General features: G+C 44.0%; 1 protein-coding gene across 3 annotated transcripts in view; it reads left to right on the forward strand.

Annotated features, from left to right (window-relative positions):
* SYDE2 (synapse defective Rho GTPase homolog 2) overlaps nucleotides 1-18,678 on the forward strand; it is a 200,441-nt gene that overhangs the window by 99,316 nt on the left and 82,447 nt on the right. For all 3 annotated transcript variants that reach the window (XM_078645550.1, XM_078645551.1, XM_078645552.1), the window contains 2 exons: nucleotides 1,404-2,482; nucleotides 10,863-10,989. In XM_078645550.1, coding sequence (XP_078501676.1) covers nucleotides 1,404-2,482; nucleotides 10,863-10,989 — 1,206 coding nt within the window. The remainder of the gene's footprint in view (nucleotides 1-1,403; nucleotides 2,483-10,862; nucleotides 10,990-18,678) is intronic.

An 18,678-nucleotide genomic window follows, 5' to 3' on the forward strand; every position in this document is an offset into this window, starting at 1 on the left:
ACTTATTTGGGAGGGACCTTCCACATGCAAACCCCTAAGGAGAGCACTGGGCTACTAACTATACTTGCTTGGCACAGTATGGGACTGAATTTACAGTGTTTCACAGGACTGATTTCCGTTTGCGGGTCCAGCTCTGTCCCTGCCTTCCTCCATTTTCAGTCATCTGCGTTCACTTCTGTCGATCAACTGCAACATGTGTTTGGCAAGCATGGGTTCTTTGTGGTTAAATATTGAGTACCATGATCTAAATGGCATGACTCATTGATTGATTGGCCTGTAGGCTGCCATCATTTATTCTCTTTCGACATAGACCACTCTTTTATTGGTTCGTGCTGGAGTTGCAGTTCTCTAATCCTGCACGTCTCCATGAATCACGTGCATCTTTGATTATCTCTATTAAACATTCTTTTCGTACTTACCATTAAGGCTATGAAATAAATTGATGTTAAATCCCACTGGTTAAAAGGAGCCTGTTAATACATTCCAGAAATAAACACTGTTCTTATAAAAGCCTCCATAGTGCAAAATGACAATGGTTGTAGCTGTGAGTGTGGTAAGAAACAACAAACAAATACAGCTGGCAAGGTTGCTTAGAGTGTATTGCTCACCCGAGATATCTACTTTAATTAGCGGGCCAAGAGTTCGAATCCCAGCACTTCAAATTAAGCCTTTCAGGAGAATACCAATAAATTAAATATTTAAGCAGTAAGCATTCTTTTATTCTGGAATGTATATCCATGAATCTCTTATAATAAAGGGAAAGATAGGTCATTTGCTTGTATTTTAAACTTATTTTAAATGTATCATTCTTTAATGGTCAGTCCTGGATCATAATATCAAATATATTCCTTGCATTCTTCAGTGTACGTACTTTTCACTTTTTGTCATGACATTATTGCTCGTTAGACCTACTTGAACAACTAAGCATTTAAAGAATGCCTTAACTGTTTATTTCATTATTTTATTTGGTTTTTTTGTGATTGGATATCTTCTTCTACTTATATTAAGCTCTGCGGAATTAATGACGCTGTTCGTTGGACTAATAAAAGTAGCCAATCGTTGTTACAGAAATGGGTCTACATTTCAGGACCACTTAGGGATCACAGAGGATCCTTTCTCGGATGTATATTCACATGTCTGTACCATTGATATATTATAATTTGGTCCATTAAAAGCTATCATCACTTCTACAGCTCAGTTTTTTGTTTCCCAAACCAAGTCCACATTGGAACGTTTAATAAAGTTAGTATGGCTAATCTGGAATACCTTTGTGAAAGTCTTTGTATTTGTGCAAGAACCTTTAATTATGCTTATTCCTAACAGAATGGTAAACTGTTATTACATGGGGTGTTCATTATAAAAACAATGATCAACCAATTCTGATTGTACTTTTTTTTATTTAGGTCCTGGGATCAAGGCCAGCATACTGGAGTTCTCGCCACCTTCAAGCCCTAGCCCTGTGAAAAAGGGAGGCCCTATTAACTGGTCTTTTCCAGATAAAATTAAATCTCCTCGAACTGTGCGCAAACTCTCCATGAAGATGAAAAAGCTTCCTGAACTCAGCAGGAAGCTAAGCGTCAAAGGAGGTTCAAGCCATAATAATTATGACAACTCCTCTTCCTCACCTAAGGGATATTGCCAGGGCTCAAAACACCCTTCTTCTTTAGCTTCTGGGAACACTGCAGCTGCAAGCCGCAACGTGATTAGCCGATATCATTTGGATAGTAGTGTCTCATCTCAGCACAACTACAAAAAAAAAACAACAGGAAATTCGAAGTCCTCTAGTAAAGGCGGTTACCTCAGTGATGGAGACTCCCCCGAGCTATTAACGAAATCAGGTAAGCATGCATCTGAGAACAGAGCCAATAAAGGAAAAGAAGCCCTTCAAAGCAATAACAATAAAACTGACATTGACATTGATGCATTTAGGCACTACAATTTTTCTGATCAACCTAAATGTTCACACTATATATCGGGTCTCATGAGTGTCCACTTCTATGGGGCAGAGGATTTGAAGCCACCACGAATCGACACCAAGGATGTGTTTTGTGCTATTCAGGTTGATTCAGTGAATAAGGCAAGGACCGCCTTGCTTACTTGCAGGACTGCGTTTTTAGAGATGGACCACACTTTCAACATAGACCTCGAAAATGCTCAGTATCTGAAGTTGGTGGTATTTAGCTGGGATCCTGCACCTCGTAAAAATCGCGTCTGTTGTCACGGAACAGTCGTCCTACCCTCCCTTTTCCGAGTGACAAAGATGCACCAATTGGCTGTCAAACTGGAGCCCAGGGGACTTATCTATGTGAAAATCACCCTCATGGACCAGAGGGAGAACTCGTTCAATAGCAGCGGCGTGAATCGGGAGCCGGTCATGTTTGGGGTGGACGCTCGAAAAGTTGTTGAGATGGAAAATGTCGGCTTGATGGTTCCTCTACTAATGGAGAAATGCATAGTGGAGATTGAAAAACGGGGCTGCCAGGTAAGGCCTTATTCCTTCATCTGTAAGTGTTAACTCAGGGCAGCATTTGTGCATAGAGCTGTTACTTGTTTCTTTCTTCCAGTAACGTTTATTTTACTAACAAAGGTGGACACCCCTGTCTGTGTTGTAGTTTTTGTTGTACTGAAAACACTTCTGATCACAGAGTAGCCTCCACATGAACAACCTTTTCGAGTATCTAGATAACTGCCCTTTTTATGACGAGAAACAAATGTATGAATTTGTAAGTTTAATTTATGTCAATCTTCATTGTTGACAGGCCTGTTAATGCCATACTGCTGTATAATACAGACTGAAGACATGAACTGTGGGTGTCAGTACTTCCAGTGCTTGAAATGGAAAAAATAGAAGTTTCTGAGAAGTGACTGTACTCTCCAATTAAAAGTATTACATTTTTCTTGAGAAGTGCTGGTATTCTCCCTCTCAAAATTTAAAAAAGTGTTGGTACTCAGTACCAGACAGTACCAGCCCACTTAAAGCACTGAGTACTTCAAATACCTGGAGCAGCAAAGTGACCTCTTTGGCCCAGGTGTAGTCACCTTTAATCCTGCCCTAAAATCAGTGGTGGCTCCTCCACTAAGGCGGAGGACCGTCGTCCCACTGCTTTTAGCACTACAAAGAAGGACAAATAAAATGATAATAACTTGACATTATTATCATTTTATTTGTTCCTTCTGCTTGGCAGCTTGCGGTGGGGCAGGTCTGCTCTGATTTCAGAGCAGGGGGAAGAAGTGGTGGGCACTGACTGGCCGGCGCATGGGCCGGCGAAACAGTCATGCGCACTGTACATGTTCTCCACCCAGGCTGGAGAACATGCCCAGGCCCCCAGTCCCTGGTGAGCATGGAATCTTGATGCTCAGATGCAGGGTTGTGATTGGCTATGGTAAGCTTGGGAGTATGGAGCTTCCTGCTTCAACAGAAATCAGGAAGAGGACAGAGGAGAGGCAGCGGCAGTCGGCTAGCCAGCAGGTAAGTTATTATCTTATTTTTTTAAATCTCCGCTCTTTCCCACCCACCCTCCCCACTGCTGCTTCTCAGGAGCAAGCGCCACTGCCTGAAACACCCAGTAGCATCCTATATGTTGCTGAGGGGCGAAGGGCCAGTGCTTTATTTGTAAAAAAGAAAACACAGTGCAGGGGACCAAATCTTTTCTTAGGAGTACACTGCCGGTGCTGTTGAATGCCAGCTTTGCCGAATACCAGGGCTGCCTGGTCTTGATTAGACCTTATGTCGCTTTCTTCTTCTGTCTTTTTATCTTACTCATTAAGAGGCTTATTTACAAACCACTTGCGCCGCCGGTGTGTCACTTTTAGTACGGGAAAAAGTGACGTACCGGCGGCGCAAGGGGCTTGTAAATAAGCCCCTTAGGTTCTTTTTCCTGGAAGAGGTGTGGCGCCGCGGCTGGGGCGACTGACTCCGGAATCTGGGGATCACGGTTCGATCCCCTGCACCGGCGGCAGATTAGCCCAGCACCATGTGACTCTGGGCAAGAGCTTGCTTAATCTTCCCCACGGCCCCCAGCGCCTAGAGACCCTTACGGGTGATTGTGCGCTTTACAAATGTGGATTATTATTATTGTTATTATTATTTTTATTCCTGCTTTCTCCCTTTGTTTTCCTATATTTCTCTTTCCATCCTTTTCGGCCTTTCTGTCTGTTTCTCTGGATCAAAGTCTGATGATGACAATGAAGTGCTGGTACCCACCAACAACAACCGCAACACAATTAATTAAGGGCCCTCTGGTGGGGAAGGAAAGTAATTTAAACTACTGAAAGTAAACAGGGCTTTAAACACCTGTTTACTTTTTGTTCATTTGACCCGGTTAGCTAGGGCAGTGCTATAAAAGAGATCTCCACTAACTTTGTGTAAATGACGTCCATTGTATCACCTTTGAATACTGTCTAAACGCCAGCAAAACGATGCAGTTTTATGTCAGTATGGGAAGTCGTGGTCACAACTAAAATAGTTTTGCCTCATTTCACATAACTTGATAGCACGCAAAGTAAGCATGTTGCTTTTTATACAGTCTTCAGTGTGCTTCCATTGGTTTTGAGTCCTTTAGGAAAGGTTTACGTGCACTTTAAAAATTGATATTTTTCACAAATATTTATTTATTGCACTTTTATTCTCGCAGATTGTTACCAATCTAGGGGCTTCCGTTGAAGCTGAGCATGCTTTTCATCGCCCTGAATCTGTTCAATTACCCGCCGTTTTTAACTGACAGTACACTGCTTTTCTACCTGACAATAGAAAGGTTTCACAAAGACGAAAGATTAACAAGATGACCGGAGAGCACAGCGGAGCACCCCCTCCTATCACCACAGCCGCCACTTAGAAAATGAAATTGGGTCAGGGCTTTTTTAAAGCAGTGTGTTGTAAAACACTGTTATGGTTTCCTTTCACGTTAATTGAATTCCCCATCTGGCTGCGGCAAGGTGCGTGCGTAGATGTTTTAAATTACAATGTGACATGGAGCACCTGGCAGCTTAAGAGCGCGCCTTCAGCAGCTGCCTTGTGTAAAACTGCCTGACATCTTGAAACCGCATCCCGCGGTCTCCTCCTGAGAGACCGTCTCTCTCTCTCTTTTTAGTACCCCCCTGCTCCTTGGTTAACTGCTATTGTGCACTGAGCAGCTTGGGCACTTCTGAAGGTGGTGGTGTTAGCTGCCGGTTAATGGACGATGAAACACTCTGTTAACTTTCTGTTTGGTAGCCCAAGAGCAATTTGTTTACCAATATAAATTCAGGAGTTTTGTGGTAATTTTTTTATTTGTACTGTTTCACCTCATAAGTGGGGGCCTTTCTGATTCCTATTGAGGTATCCTTGCACCTCATTTCCTTGTGAAGTGATTGCAATGAATTAAAATGGTCCTGGTTACCAAAGGGACCTGCTCACACCTGTATCAGGTCTTTCTACGGATGCTTCTGCTTTTCGTGTTGTTATGGTTGGAATCAGTGTCCCGCACTTTAACCTGGTAGAGCTTGTTTTTATCGCATGGCTCTTTTCATGGTTTTATGGTTTGACTTTGTTGCCTAAAGGTACCAAATAGCTTCTCAGAAATTCAAACCAAACCTAGGATTTATATTGATACCAAATGACATCAAGTTCATTACCAATTGTAGTAGGACTGAAGGTTGGTGGCAGCAACTGAGGTTCTTTATGGGAACCAAAGGACAGTAATTTCCAGCGATATACCACGCACAGTAACCTGATGATAGTGCAGACAGTACTGGCATGATTTAGATGTCAGCGGCTGTCTTTTATTTTTATCCTAAATATTTTAAATCACTCACTAATTTTGTGCACTGTGTTGTTGTGTATTCTTACCTGTGCCCCGTTCCACCGCGGCTGACGGTGCCGTTTGCGTGGAGGGCGAGGCGCCATCTTTGGTTGGGCTGGACTGGAGCTAGCGGTCTAGTTCTTCTGGGAGGCAGGGCTTAAAACTCAATGTGTATTCGGGAGCGCAGCGGACGGGCGCAGCGGGCGCGACGATGGCGCGCCGAAGGTGCGCCTAAGGTAAGCCCGTCTGCGCCCGTCCGCGGCCGATCGGGGCCGGGGGCCAACACCTATGGCCAAATCTACACTTATTCCTCTCATGACCTGGTGAAATTAAGACCCCTAGATAACCTCTGCCCGCCATTACCCCCTCACGTACTTAAGCGCTCCGCCCTTCATGGTATCTCCAAGTTCAAGCATACAGCCGGCAATGTCATCTACTCTGGCTCACGCACTTGTCCTCAATCCTCTTTAGAACCACAGACCAGGCTTAAATGCATTTATCTGAATACGCGGTCTATGGTCAAACATCACATGGACATCTTTCTAATGCTGCGATCTGAGAAACCCGACATCATGCTTCTCACTGAGACTTGGCTTAACTTGGACTCACTACCAGATATTTTGGCGGCTGTTCCATTGGATTATTATATTTTAAATGTTGACAGATCCTCAGATAAAAGATGTGGTGGATTAGCTGCCATTATTCATAATACTCATAAGTTTTCCCTACTCCCGCCCCTTGCCCTTACTGGTTCGGAGAACATTGTTTTTAAAATGGACACTGATAGTGGAACACTATTAATGGTCCTAATATATCGACCCCCTCAATCTATGTCTACTTTTGCTGCTTTATTGGCAGAACAATTGGCTTCCCTTGTAACTAATCATTCTAAAATTGTCTTGTTGGGGGATTTTAATTTTTGGTTTGATGCTACTGAGTCGGATGCCCAGGCAGCAGAACTCAAGGACTTACTTTTAGACCTGAATTTAATACAACAGATCCATTCACCTACCCATGAAAAAGGGCATAGCCTAGACCAAATATGGTCTCAGAATATCCCCCTGTCCATCTCCTCTAAAACTCCTTGTATTTGGTCAGATCATTTCTTTATATACTTCACACTTATCATCGAGAAGGGCAAAAAACAGTCATTTCAAACAGGTGGAAAAATTAGGAAATGGAAGGACATAGATACATCAGGCTTTTTGGACACCTTGGCCTCGTCCCTTCCTCCAAAGACTAAAGACATCGATGCCACTGAAGAGGCTTTCTCAAGCTGGATACGCCAGGCAGCTGACGTCTATGCTCCTTGCATGAATTTCCCCCGCTCATGCCCTAACGATGCACACAAGTGGTTTACTCCACATTTGAAGACTTTAAAATTGGAAGTGCGTCAAAAAGAGAGGAAGTGGAGAACAGGGTACTTAATACAAGATAAAGTTAACTATTGCAAGGCCCGGAAAGTCTACCAAAAACTCATTTTAAAACAAAAAACTGACTATTTTTCTGCGAAAATTCTGAATTCACAAAATAAGACAAAAGATTTGTTTAACATTGTGAATGATCTTAGTAGTAGTGACAGAACTGCTCCGCTGGTCACTCCTACACAGGATCTTTGTAATTCACTGAATGCTTTTTTCTTAAATAAAATTAGCACTATAAAACGGAGCATCTTAAACTCCCTGCCTCCCCCTCCTTTGGACGATGTTTATTATAATCCTTTTACGTTAGAAACCTTTCCCCCTATTGATGAAAAGATTTTGTCTGATCTTTTTGTAAGGGTTAAATCGGGATCACCTGATGATATCTGTCCGCCGCACATTCTGAGAGAGGTGGGGTTAGCTATCCCACAGGGCGTTCTCCCTTTGCTAAATGGTTCACTCTCACAGGGCAAAGTCCCTAGCTGCCTTAAGAAGGCCTTGCTTATTCCTTTGATCAAGAAAGCAGGAGCAGATCCGCTTGATTCGATAAACTACAGACCAATATCTCTGTTACTCTATACATCTAAATTATTGGAAGCCTACGTCTCCGCAAATGTGTCTAAATTCATAGAACAATCGGAATATCTTGAACCCAATCAGGCAGGCTTCCGTCCTTGTCATTCAACGGAAGCTGTGATATTGGCGGTACAAAATACTTTAAGGCGGAATGCTGATAAAGGCATCCACCAGGCCCTGGTACTTCTCGATCTTTCGGCAGCGTTCGACACGGTTGATTATTCCATTCTAGTCAACCGTGTCGAACAAGCCGGCCTTAGGGGCCTTGCTTTGAGCTGGATTAGTTCCTTTATCACAGGCCGCACGCAATCAGTAAGATTGGGCCCTTTCACAGCCCCCACTATCTCCACCACATGTGGAGTGCCTCAAGGCTCATCTTTGTCACCTTTATTATTTAATTTGTTATGTTATGTTATGTTAATTTCGATTTATATAGCGCCAAATCACCGACAGGTCTCTTAGCGCTTGCTTTGGGAACCCGTCCTGGCTTTCCATGCGAGATTACCCCTACTGGGCATCCCCAAGGTGAAGACCAGGCATCCCGCCGCGGGGGAGCCGTAGTGGAGATTAAGCAAGCTATTGCCCAGAGCTGCAGAGTGTGAACCCATGATTCGAGTAGGCACCGAGGCGAGAATTATCGAGTCCGTGGACATTTTGGGCTCAAGACCCTGCCGCGTCGGGAATTGAACCCTGGTCCCAGGTCTGACCTCTGCATCAGGGTCTGCCTCCTCTAACCAGTGAGCCACACTTCTCCACTTCCTTCGCCCACTACTATACTCCCTAAGGAATGCTAAAGTTACCATCTATAACTACGCGGACGATCTACAACTCATCTTTCCTCTTAACACCAAGGACTCTGTGGTAGAATTTCATAACACCATGACACACATTCAGAGATGGATGAGTCTTAATCATCTGAAACTTAACCCAGGCAAGACAGAATTGATCTTGCCTGGGAAAAGTGAATTAAGTTGGAGTCCATGCTTCTGGCCATCTAGCATGGGGGATCCACCTATGAGATCGTCCTCGGTTAAAAGCTTGGGAGTTACACTTAGTGAGGATCTTTCTTTGAAAAGACAAGTTGGTACTGTAGTGTCTGCCAGCTTCTTTCAACTTAAGAAAATAAGGAAAATAGCCCACTTTCTTACGCAGGCCGCTCTTATTCAGGTTACCATTGCCCTTGTCCTGTCCCGACTGGATTTCTCAAACAGTCTTTACTTGGGACTTCCAGCGGGCGTTGAAAAAAGACTCCAGTTGGTCCAGAATCAAGCCGCAAGACTTATTCTCGGACTAACAAAGTGGCAATCCATCAGACCTGGTCTGAAACAATTGCACTGGTTACCCATAGCACAGCGAATCGCATTTAAAACTGGGTGTATTATTTTTAAAACCTTACAAAATACAGCCCCGAAGTTTATAAAAGACCTTGTTTCTAGATATAATCCATCATTAAATCTTCGCTCTGCTCAAAAAGCTTTATTGGTTGTTCCATCCTTTAAAAAGAAACGTCTTGGTGGCTGCTGCTTTGACCATCTTGCAGCCACCTTCTGGAATTCGCTTCCATTGCATTTGAAAACGAGTGGAGATCTTCTCAGTTTCAGACACTCTCTCAAAACCTGGCTGTTCATCCAGGCCTACTGTTGAGCTGTATTTTATTTCTTGTGTTGTGTTCCCTCCGATAGCGCCATGAAGCCCCTGGGCGTACGAGCGCTTAACAAATAAATATTAACATAACATAACAGTATGTTGTGGTTGGTATTCTATCTCCTAGTGTTATATCTGGCCAGTGGTGTCTACAGCTGATCTCACCCCCTCTCACTTTCTTGGCACAAAACTGTCCTAACTCCTCTGGAGGTTGATCACCAGAAATGGATATGTTGGCCCGCTTCTGAAAGTTCACAGTATATTGACCGACAACAACCTACCATCTGCTTTTCAGCAAAAGCACAAAAATATCATTGTTAATATGGCATTGCAATAAAAAAAAAAACTCAGTGTTGGCAGAAGGAATTAGCTTTTGTTATGAGAAGCAAAACTGACATCCTCACATCAGCTCCAAACTCAAAGAGCTACCACACACCTGGGTTTAGTAGTGTCTGTGATCTGGAGATCTTTGCATTAAATACGCAGGAGCAAGCAATAGACAAAGTTGGTTTCAATTGGTAAATGAACATTTTTGAAGGTGGCTCAACGATGAAATGATTCATAAGCCTTCTAGTAAAAAAAAAAAAATGTAGGAATTCACTGCATTTTTTAGACTGGTCCTATTTCCCAGAAATCCGGTACCATTATTGCTCTTGTTTCTTCACGTTTGGATATTACAGTGTTGCCATTTGTCTTTGCTCTTTCAAAGATTTTCCGAGGTAAATTTTGCTTGTGAAACGACCTTGTTCATGCATCATGTGATTTCAACTCTTGACCAAATCAGTAACTCTCTTATAATTTCAAATAATGAATACTATTTGACAATCGATTAAGCTATTCCGGAGAATTGCAGCTCTGCTAAATGTCCTGAAGCTATGTGCACCGGTTTATTTATAGGTTGGTCTGCACCTGTGAATACCCTGTAGGTAGAGACATTTTAAGGCATGGGCAAAATAGGGAAAGCCAGGAAGAACCCTCACCTTCAAAGGGCCCCCTGGGAAAATGAACGTTCTCTCTATCTCACGTATATCTATTTAATCATCCCAAGCTTTAAGGTATTATTCAAAACTATTTGGCATCATGAGTGCTTAAACTGCAGAAAATGGGTAACAAAACACATATTTGTTTCGAACAGGGTCTCCAGCAGCTTGTCTTGCCCATGGCCCCGAAAATCCTTAAGACAACACTGGTAGTAGGTAGTCTCAGGCTGTAGAACCAAGCTATCACCAAACACGGGGAAAATAATTTCAAAAATTAAAACGACTATTTTAGAAAATTAACACATTGACGCCTAAAAAAAAAGAGATTGACAGTTTTATTTTGTAGGTTGTCTGTGCCATTTTTCATGTTGTTTAAATTTGTATACTTGGCTTACTTTTATTTAATTGTCCTTATTAGAACTGAATTCAGTCTAACATTATGGGTTTGTTTTTATTTCTAGGTAGTAGGCTTGTATCGACTTTGTGGTTCAGCAGCTGTGAAGAAAGAACTTCGAGAGGCTTTCGAAAGGGATAGCAAAAATTTGGTTTTGTGTGAAAACCAGTACCCAGATATAAATGTTATCACAGGTAAATATGGGAATGATTTCTGCATTGTAAAAGCTTCTGAGGGCTATTGTTTAGGAAAGTCAAGAGCTTCACATTGAGGGAGGTGCATATTTGTAGGTAAACAAACCATAACCTTGATCGAAAATAAATCAATGATATAATCGTTTCCAAAGACAAGCATAGACTCTCACGAAGACTAGCTTTAAGTTGATACCTTTAACCTCAGCTTTGTGCAGTAATGGGAGGTCAGCTAAAACAGGAAAGATCATCACTAGGTTTTATTACTTCCTGACTGGTAATTGAAGGTGACTGTTAGGTCATTGGAAGGGGCATATAATGGAAGTGCTCCATGCCTTCAGGATTTTAGTTTTCGACCTATTCAGGCGGAGGAACTTTACTTTCGTTCCTCTATATGAGTATTTGAGGCACTGAATAATATTTGAATGACTAAGTCTTTCTCCAGACTGACAATAACTTGTGCATGATCTGCATACATTCTGGTAATACTTAGTAGTTCTGATGTAAGATCAGAGGTGGTTGAGTCGCAGCTAGTCTGGGTTTGTGTTTTGATCTCTTTTCTTTTTCTAGGTCTCACCTAGGTAGCTCATGCACGGTCGCCTCAAGACATTTTGTTTATATTCAGTGGACTTACACCCCATCCATAGCTTACCATTGGTTAGCTTAAGGCGTCGCTCTAATTTGCTTTGTTCCCATTTCTCATTGTATGCCTATGTCATGCCCTCTTGTGTTTGACCCTCCTCTGGAGCATGGACCAACTACTTGTGTCCTTACACTGCCCCTGTTTTAGGAGCTACTTTTTTTTGTGATGAAGCACTCCAAATACGAGTGCTTGCGTCTTCAGGCCATCCATCATATCGGCTTCTTAAGCATGTTCTTCTTCCTCTTACTTCTTGTACCCCTCCCTCCACCCCTTCCATGTTACTATTATATCCTTCCTCCCCGCCCTGTCCATGTTTCTTCTTTGCCCACCCCAAATTCCACTTAATGTTGTTTCTTTTAATGTTCCCTCCGCCCATGTTTCTTTCTGCTACTACCGACCCCGTCTATGTTGTTTCTTTAGAACTTTCTCCCCTGGCCACCATCTATGTTTCTTCTTTTCCATCCCACAGCTCTGCCCCCGTCTGGTTCTCCCCACCCATCTACACCATCCCTGTTTCAGCTCCTCCCTACATCCGCTCTGTCACTGTTGCAGCTTCATCCCCACTTGCCCCATCCCTGTTGTAGCCCCCTCCCCATCTGCCCCATCCTTGTTGCAGCTCACTCCCCACCCGCCCCATCCATGTTGCAGCTCCCTTCCCACCTGCCCAAACCCTGTTGTCGCTCCCTCTCCACCCGCACCATCCCTTTTGCAGCTCCCACCTCACCTAGCCCATCCAGTTTGCAGCTCCCTCCCCACCAGATCCCTTTTGCAGCTCCATCCCCACCCTCCCCATTCCTGTTGCAGCTTCCTCCCCACCCTCCCCATTCCTGTTGCAGCTTCCTCCCCACCCACGCCATCCCTGTTGCAGCTCCCTCCCCACCCACGCCATCCCTGTTGCAGCTCCCTCCCCACCCACCCAATCCGTGTTGCAGCTCCCTCCCCACGTGCCCTATCCCTTTTGCAGCTTCCCTCCCGCCCACACCGTCCATGTTACAGCTTCCCTACCACCACGTCCCTGTTGCGGCTTCCCTCCCACCCACCCCGTCCCTTTTGCAGCTTCCCTCCCACCCACCCCGTCCCTCTTGCAGCTTGTCTCCCACCCACCCTGTCCCTCTTGCAGCTTCCCTCCCACCCACCCCGTCACTGTTGCAGCTTCCCTCCCACCCACCCCGTCACTGTTGCAGCTTCCCTCCCACCCACCCCGTCCCTGTTGCAGCTTCCCTCCCACCCACCCCGTCCCTGTTGCAGCTTCCCTCCCACCCACCCCGTCCCTGTTGCAGCTTCCCTCCCACCCACCCCGTCCCTGTTGCAGCTTCCCTCCCACCCACCCCGTCCCTGTTGCAGCTTCCCTCCCACCCACCCCGTCCCTGTTGCAGCTTCCCTCCCACCCACCCCGCCCCTGTTTCAGCTTCCCTCCCACCCACCCCGCCCCTGTTTCAGCTTCCCTCCCACCCACCCCGCCCCTGTTTCAGCTTCCCTCCCACTCACCCCTGTTTCAGCTTCGCTCGCTCCCACCCACCCCGCCCCTGTTGAGGCTTCAACCCCACTCACACCGTCCCTGCCGCAGTTTAGCTCCCACCCACCCCTTCCCTGTTGCAGCTTCCTCCCGCCCACCCGATCCCTGTTGCAGCTTCCTCCCCAGCCCTGTTGTAGTTCCCTTCCCACCGCTCCGTCCCTGTTACAGCTCGCTCGCCTCTCACCCATGTTGCAGCTCCCTCTCCTCCTACCCCATCCCTGTTGCAACCCCCTCTCCTCCTGCCTCTTCCCTGTTGCAGCTTCCTCCCCTCCCACCTCGTCCCTGTTGCAGCTCCCTCCCCTACTGCCTGTTCCAGCTCCCTCCTGCCCAGTCCCTGTTGAAGCTCCCTCCCCTCCTGCCCCATCCCTGTTGCAGGAAAATTCCCTCTCCTCCTGCCCCTTGTTGCAGCTCCCCTCCCGCCTGTTCGTGTTGCAGCTCCCGAAAATTCCATCCCGCTCGTGTTGCAGCTCCCTCCCCTCCCGCCCTTTCGTGTTGTAGCTCCCTCGTACCAACCCTGACACTGGTTCTTCTCCACGTCTCTACCCGCCCATGTCTGTTTCTTCTCCCTCCTCCTAACAGGCAAAAGGGAAAAAAAGCACCCAGTGTTCGCTGCTTCAAAGGTTTTTTTTTACCGTCTTGCTCTCCACTCCCACCTGCCCTCCCATTCACAACTAACCCCCGCCCTCCCATTCCCGAACCCCACCCTCCTTCCTGTTCATAAACCCCGCCCTCCTGACAACGCCAATAGCTTGCCCATGCGCGAGACCTATTGGCTTTGCCAGTGCTTGTTCTAAAAGAGTTAGCAAACCCTTTGAAATCTTTGCTGTTTAAGAATACATAAATCGTGAGCGAATGTGAGAATTGCGAGTTGCTGGCTGCTTTTATTCTCAAGGCTCCATATGTATAATATGAATGGGTAATGAAAAGTTCGTAAATTAGGATTTTTTTCCAGCCCCTTGGGCAATAGGTGAAGACAATATCTGATCTGGTGGCTCCAGACTTTGCTAAAGTGTAGACATTTGTGATAATAGTTTGACTGATATTATCATGAAAAAGTACTTGAGTCTTCTAATGAGAGAATTATGATAACATTTATATGCTATTGCGCAAGCAACAGACTCTTCTGTGTTATGTTTTGTGCATTTGTACTATATGTTCCTACCATTTGTATGGCCCCTAGCACTCTTAGACCTGGGGCACACTTTATTGTCCTGGGATTTTCTGTTGAATGGAGTCATATGTTCTGTTAATTATTTTCAATATTTCTCCTATTGTTTATATATGAGACATATTGGATAGTGGCCCTCAAAGATGGGGTAAACAAATGTATTTTTAGAGATTAAATATTTTGAATAGTGGCCTGCTACATTCAGTCAAGGATCTGTGCAAAGCATGTTTTTTGCATGAATGCATTGGCAGAAGAAACGCATAACTGTTTGTTTCATTCTGCTGGGTTGAACCGTTGTCCTTTGTTAGGTATTAGGTACGCGTCAGAGTTGGGTTTATCTTTCCTCATTATTATCGTCTTAGTTTGGTGGCTGTTAAATATTTAACTTGGTGGAGTCATAGTGCGTGAGCAGATGGTGGCTTGTTCGTTGACACTCTTGAATGACACTACTGAAAGCTACTAGATAGAGTGTGACGCTCTCTACCTTCAAAGCATAGTTGAATCTTCCTACCTCAACAGTGTGATGAAACTGCTACAGAATGGTAAATCTGCTTCTATGAGAGTCCAAAAAGGAAAATATATTTTCAGTTGGTTACTTCCTTGATGGATAAAGCGTAGCATGTTGACATATGACTTGGTATTAATTTGCATTGCTGCCATAGGTTGCTATGGGAGAAGTGGTGGCTATAGGTAATGTTTGTTTAGCAAGTATTGCACCCCATTCATAATAGTAGGGGCAGTCTGCTAAAACAAACAAATCTTTTGCATGGTTACCTTGTGCATTAGTGCACATTTGAGCCATTGCACTCAGGCCTTTGGGTTGGTGAATTATACATATGTATTTCAGTATTACAGTTAAATTGGCCAAATTGTACTGGGTGGGCGAGCAAGTTTTAGCCGTTGTATTAGTTGTTCTTAGATTTTTAATCCCTAAATGGCTGCCTTGAGTTATCTCATCTAAAACACCTCTCATTCAGGCACCGATGTGCCGTCAAAATGCAAGTGCTTTTGCTTTTTAGGTCGAGCGTCAGCGAAAGACCTATTGTGTTCACTTTCGGGGGAATCTGAGACAGCGTTCAGGCACGAGCCTCTGCCGTCTCAGATTTGTCCTCGAGGGCGCGCACGGCGCTGTGGACATCCCCTGCCTCCGATTCACAGCCTCACTCACGCATGCACACACAGACACACACTGCATATATATACACACACACACATGCGCGTGCACACACACACACATGCACGCAGCCACCCCCCACTCACCTGGCTCTTTTGTCGTGACTCCCCGTATTTCCGCCGCATCGCCTGGCCTGGGTTGCATAATTCAAACGGCACCCAACAGCCATGCGCCGAAACCGAGTGGAAGCGTACGCTGCGTCCCCAGCGCACCCCTTGCCTGTAGCAGCCGCCTCTGCTGACCCGGAAACGCTCCAGCCGCCTCCCCGCCTCCGGTACCCGGATGTATTACATTCTGCTCCTTGTTTGTTACTGTGAGCGTTATGTAAAATGTTGATCTCGGGTTGATACATCTGTCAGTTATTTGAGACTCAAGCGGCTCGCACTGAAATCGGTTCGCGAAAAGTTGCTTAGCCCTGTACGCTCCAAAGTATGGAGCGAGCGCTTCATCTGATGAACTAAAGCATGAGGGAGAGTGCGCGCCGCGGTGCCACGGCTTACGGAGCCAGGCTTTGTAAAGTGAAGCGGCTTACTTTCTATCTCTGCTGTGCCACCGAGAGTAGCCAGCGCGCCGGCCCCGACAGCAACGCAAGGCGAGAGCCAACCTTCTTAGCAAGGCAAAGAACTCTAAAGTTTACCAGCTTTGTGGGTGAGTGAGACGCTCTTTCAGTCAAGGGGTTTGTTTTGCTCTGTGGTTCCAGTAATCCGATGCTATAATGAGATAAAAACACTCAAAGGTAACTGTTATGAACTAGAGCACACAGCTTGTAAAGGGTATCACTATTCAAACTTTAGTTATGGTGCTCTAGATGGAGCCAAGTCGGTTACCACGACAAGAAAAAAGAGCTATATAAATATGGCTCAAACAAATTCAATTATTTCCATCGAGCACTCCAAAGTCCACAAAATACTTTTTCAAGCGATACAGTTCAGTTATTTATTTTTCTTAATTCAATTTATCTTCTTCATTGAATTACAGTCTTCAATAAATCCATCAAATCAAATGCAGCCAAAATACAGCCAATACTTCATAGAATTATGGTCTTCAATATATCCATCAAAATCAAAACGCAGCCAAAGTGCAGCCAACACGTGTTTCGTCTGGTCCCATTTGACCATTGACTTCCTCAGGGCTGCAACCCAAAAACAAAGTACAGTACCCATTATTATTCAATTTGTAATTCTCTAGTTTGATAGAGATTTAGGGCCAGATGTAGGTAGGATTGATTTACCACTTCTTAAATACCGAATTTTACCGATTCAGTATTTAAGAAGTGGTAAATATGAAGGGGGAGATGTAGTTATTTCCAGATGTGGAAATACCGAATCGTTAAGATTCGGTATTTACCGAATCTGGAAATACCGAATCGGTATTTCCTATTGATTCCTATGGGATGTGAAGCCCATAGGAATCAATGGGCAATACCGATTCTGTAATTACAGAATCGGTAAATACCGATTTTAGCAAGGGTGCAGGGGGTGTCACTTTGACACCCTCTGGCACCCCAAAAATAGGCATGTGCGCCATGTGGCACACAGACATGCCCTAAGGGCATGTCTGTCTGTCACATGGCTAGGTGTGCATGCACACACGTGCATGCACACCTGAATTCGGTATTTTAACACCCAATCGGATTGGGTGTTAAAATACCGAATTTGTAGGGCCTTTGGGACTCTGAAGAGTCCCACCTACATATGGATTTACAGAATCGGTATATTTACGGATTCGGTAAAATACCGAAGTGGTAAATTTACCGATTCTGTAAATTCGGAACCGAATTACCGACCGGTATTTGGCTACCTACATCTGGCCCTTAGAATCTTTAAGCCTTATACATCAAGGGAAACTTTCCCAAACCAAACCAGTGTAACAGTCGAAATAAGAGTATATAGTAGTTTGCTCACCACCAAGAAGTAGCTTAGAGTCACCCATTTTTTATATATTAATATAGTATAATTTCATTAGTATAAGTGTGTGTTGTCTCACGATCTCTATATAATAACAAGTTAGTGTGGTATGAGAATTAGTATCAGTCAGGGTTTGCGACCATGCTAGAGAGCTTCATACCTATATGTCTTGACGCTGCGCCAGCAAATATCAATTTAATCCAGTTCTCTGTAGTTATAAATCCATCTATAAATTAGCATTTAAAGTAAGTTATTATCGGTAGCAATGTATTACAATGTTTCGATCTACATGTTTACTATTTACATCGAGGTACTTTCTCTTCTCTTACCTATTTTCTGTAGTATGTATCCAGTATCGAATATTATATTGGCAGGTGGAAGTATCCGTCACCTAAAACAATATAAGATTGCCTTCAGTTCAAAATCTTGGTCCTAATACTAGCCTAGCAGTTCGATATTGTCAAATATAATTAAGGAGAAGTCCTCACCTTTATAGAAACTATCCCTCGTATGGGATCGCGTATCTCCGTGTCAGCGTCCTAGTATGGCGCCATCTTACTATTCCTGCTTTTTATTAACTGAAGACTGGAAGCGCCATTTTGGTAATACCTATATCTCATTCGAGTACTGCCAAATTTATACATTGTACGTAGTATAATATATACTTCATCACTTGGTAATAGTTATTTATTTTCACGCGATTATTATTCATCAAGAATCGAACTTATTTAGTATAAATGCTCTATTTCATAAAACTATATGACGTTAAGTTTGGTATTTAGGTCTAAGCTTCTAGCTGCGTTATTGTGTCCGCCATCTTAAGACGGTCTGAATAAAGTATTTACAAAGGACATTTGTCATAGTTTGCACCTAGTTTTTTAGTGAATTGTATTTACACTCAGAGGTAACTCTCATATTTTTACAAACCTTCATCTCGTATTTATGCTTACGCGAATATTATGCATTTTGGATTAGTCTTTGATTATTTATATATATTTTCTATTTCTAAATAATACAAAAGGTTCGATTCTATATTTAGCTAATTCATCCCACACCTCATTATTGTGTGTGTTATTAGAAAAACAAGGTGAGCACATCAGTCTAGCTAGTATTGGATATAAACAGTTGTTTGCTGTAAGTAACGTAACTCAGTCCGCCATCTTATGACGGTCTAATTTAAAAATATTATTAGATTTGCTCCATGTAAAGTCTCATATCATCCACTTTGTTAGTCCTTAAGAAAATTATGTTTGCGCTCAGAGGTAACATATTGTTATCTCTATG

Source organism: Lissotriton helveticus, chromosome 1_1 (genome assembly GCF_964261635.1).
Source record: "Lissotriton helveticus chromosome 1_1, aLisHel1.1, whole genome shotgun sequence".
Classification (NCBI taxonomy): Eukaryota; Metazoa; Chordata; class Amphibia; order Caudata; family Salamandridae; genus Lissotriton; species Lissotriton helveticus.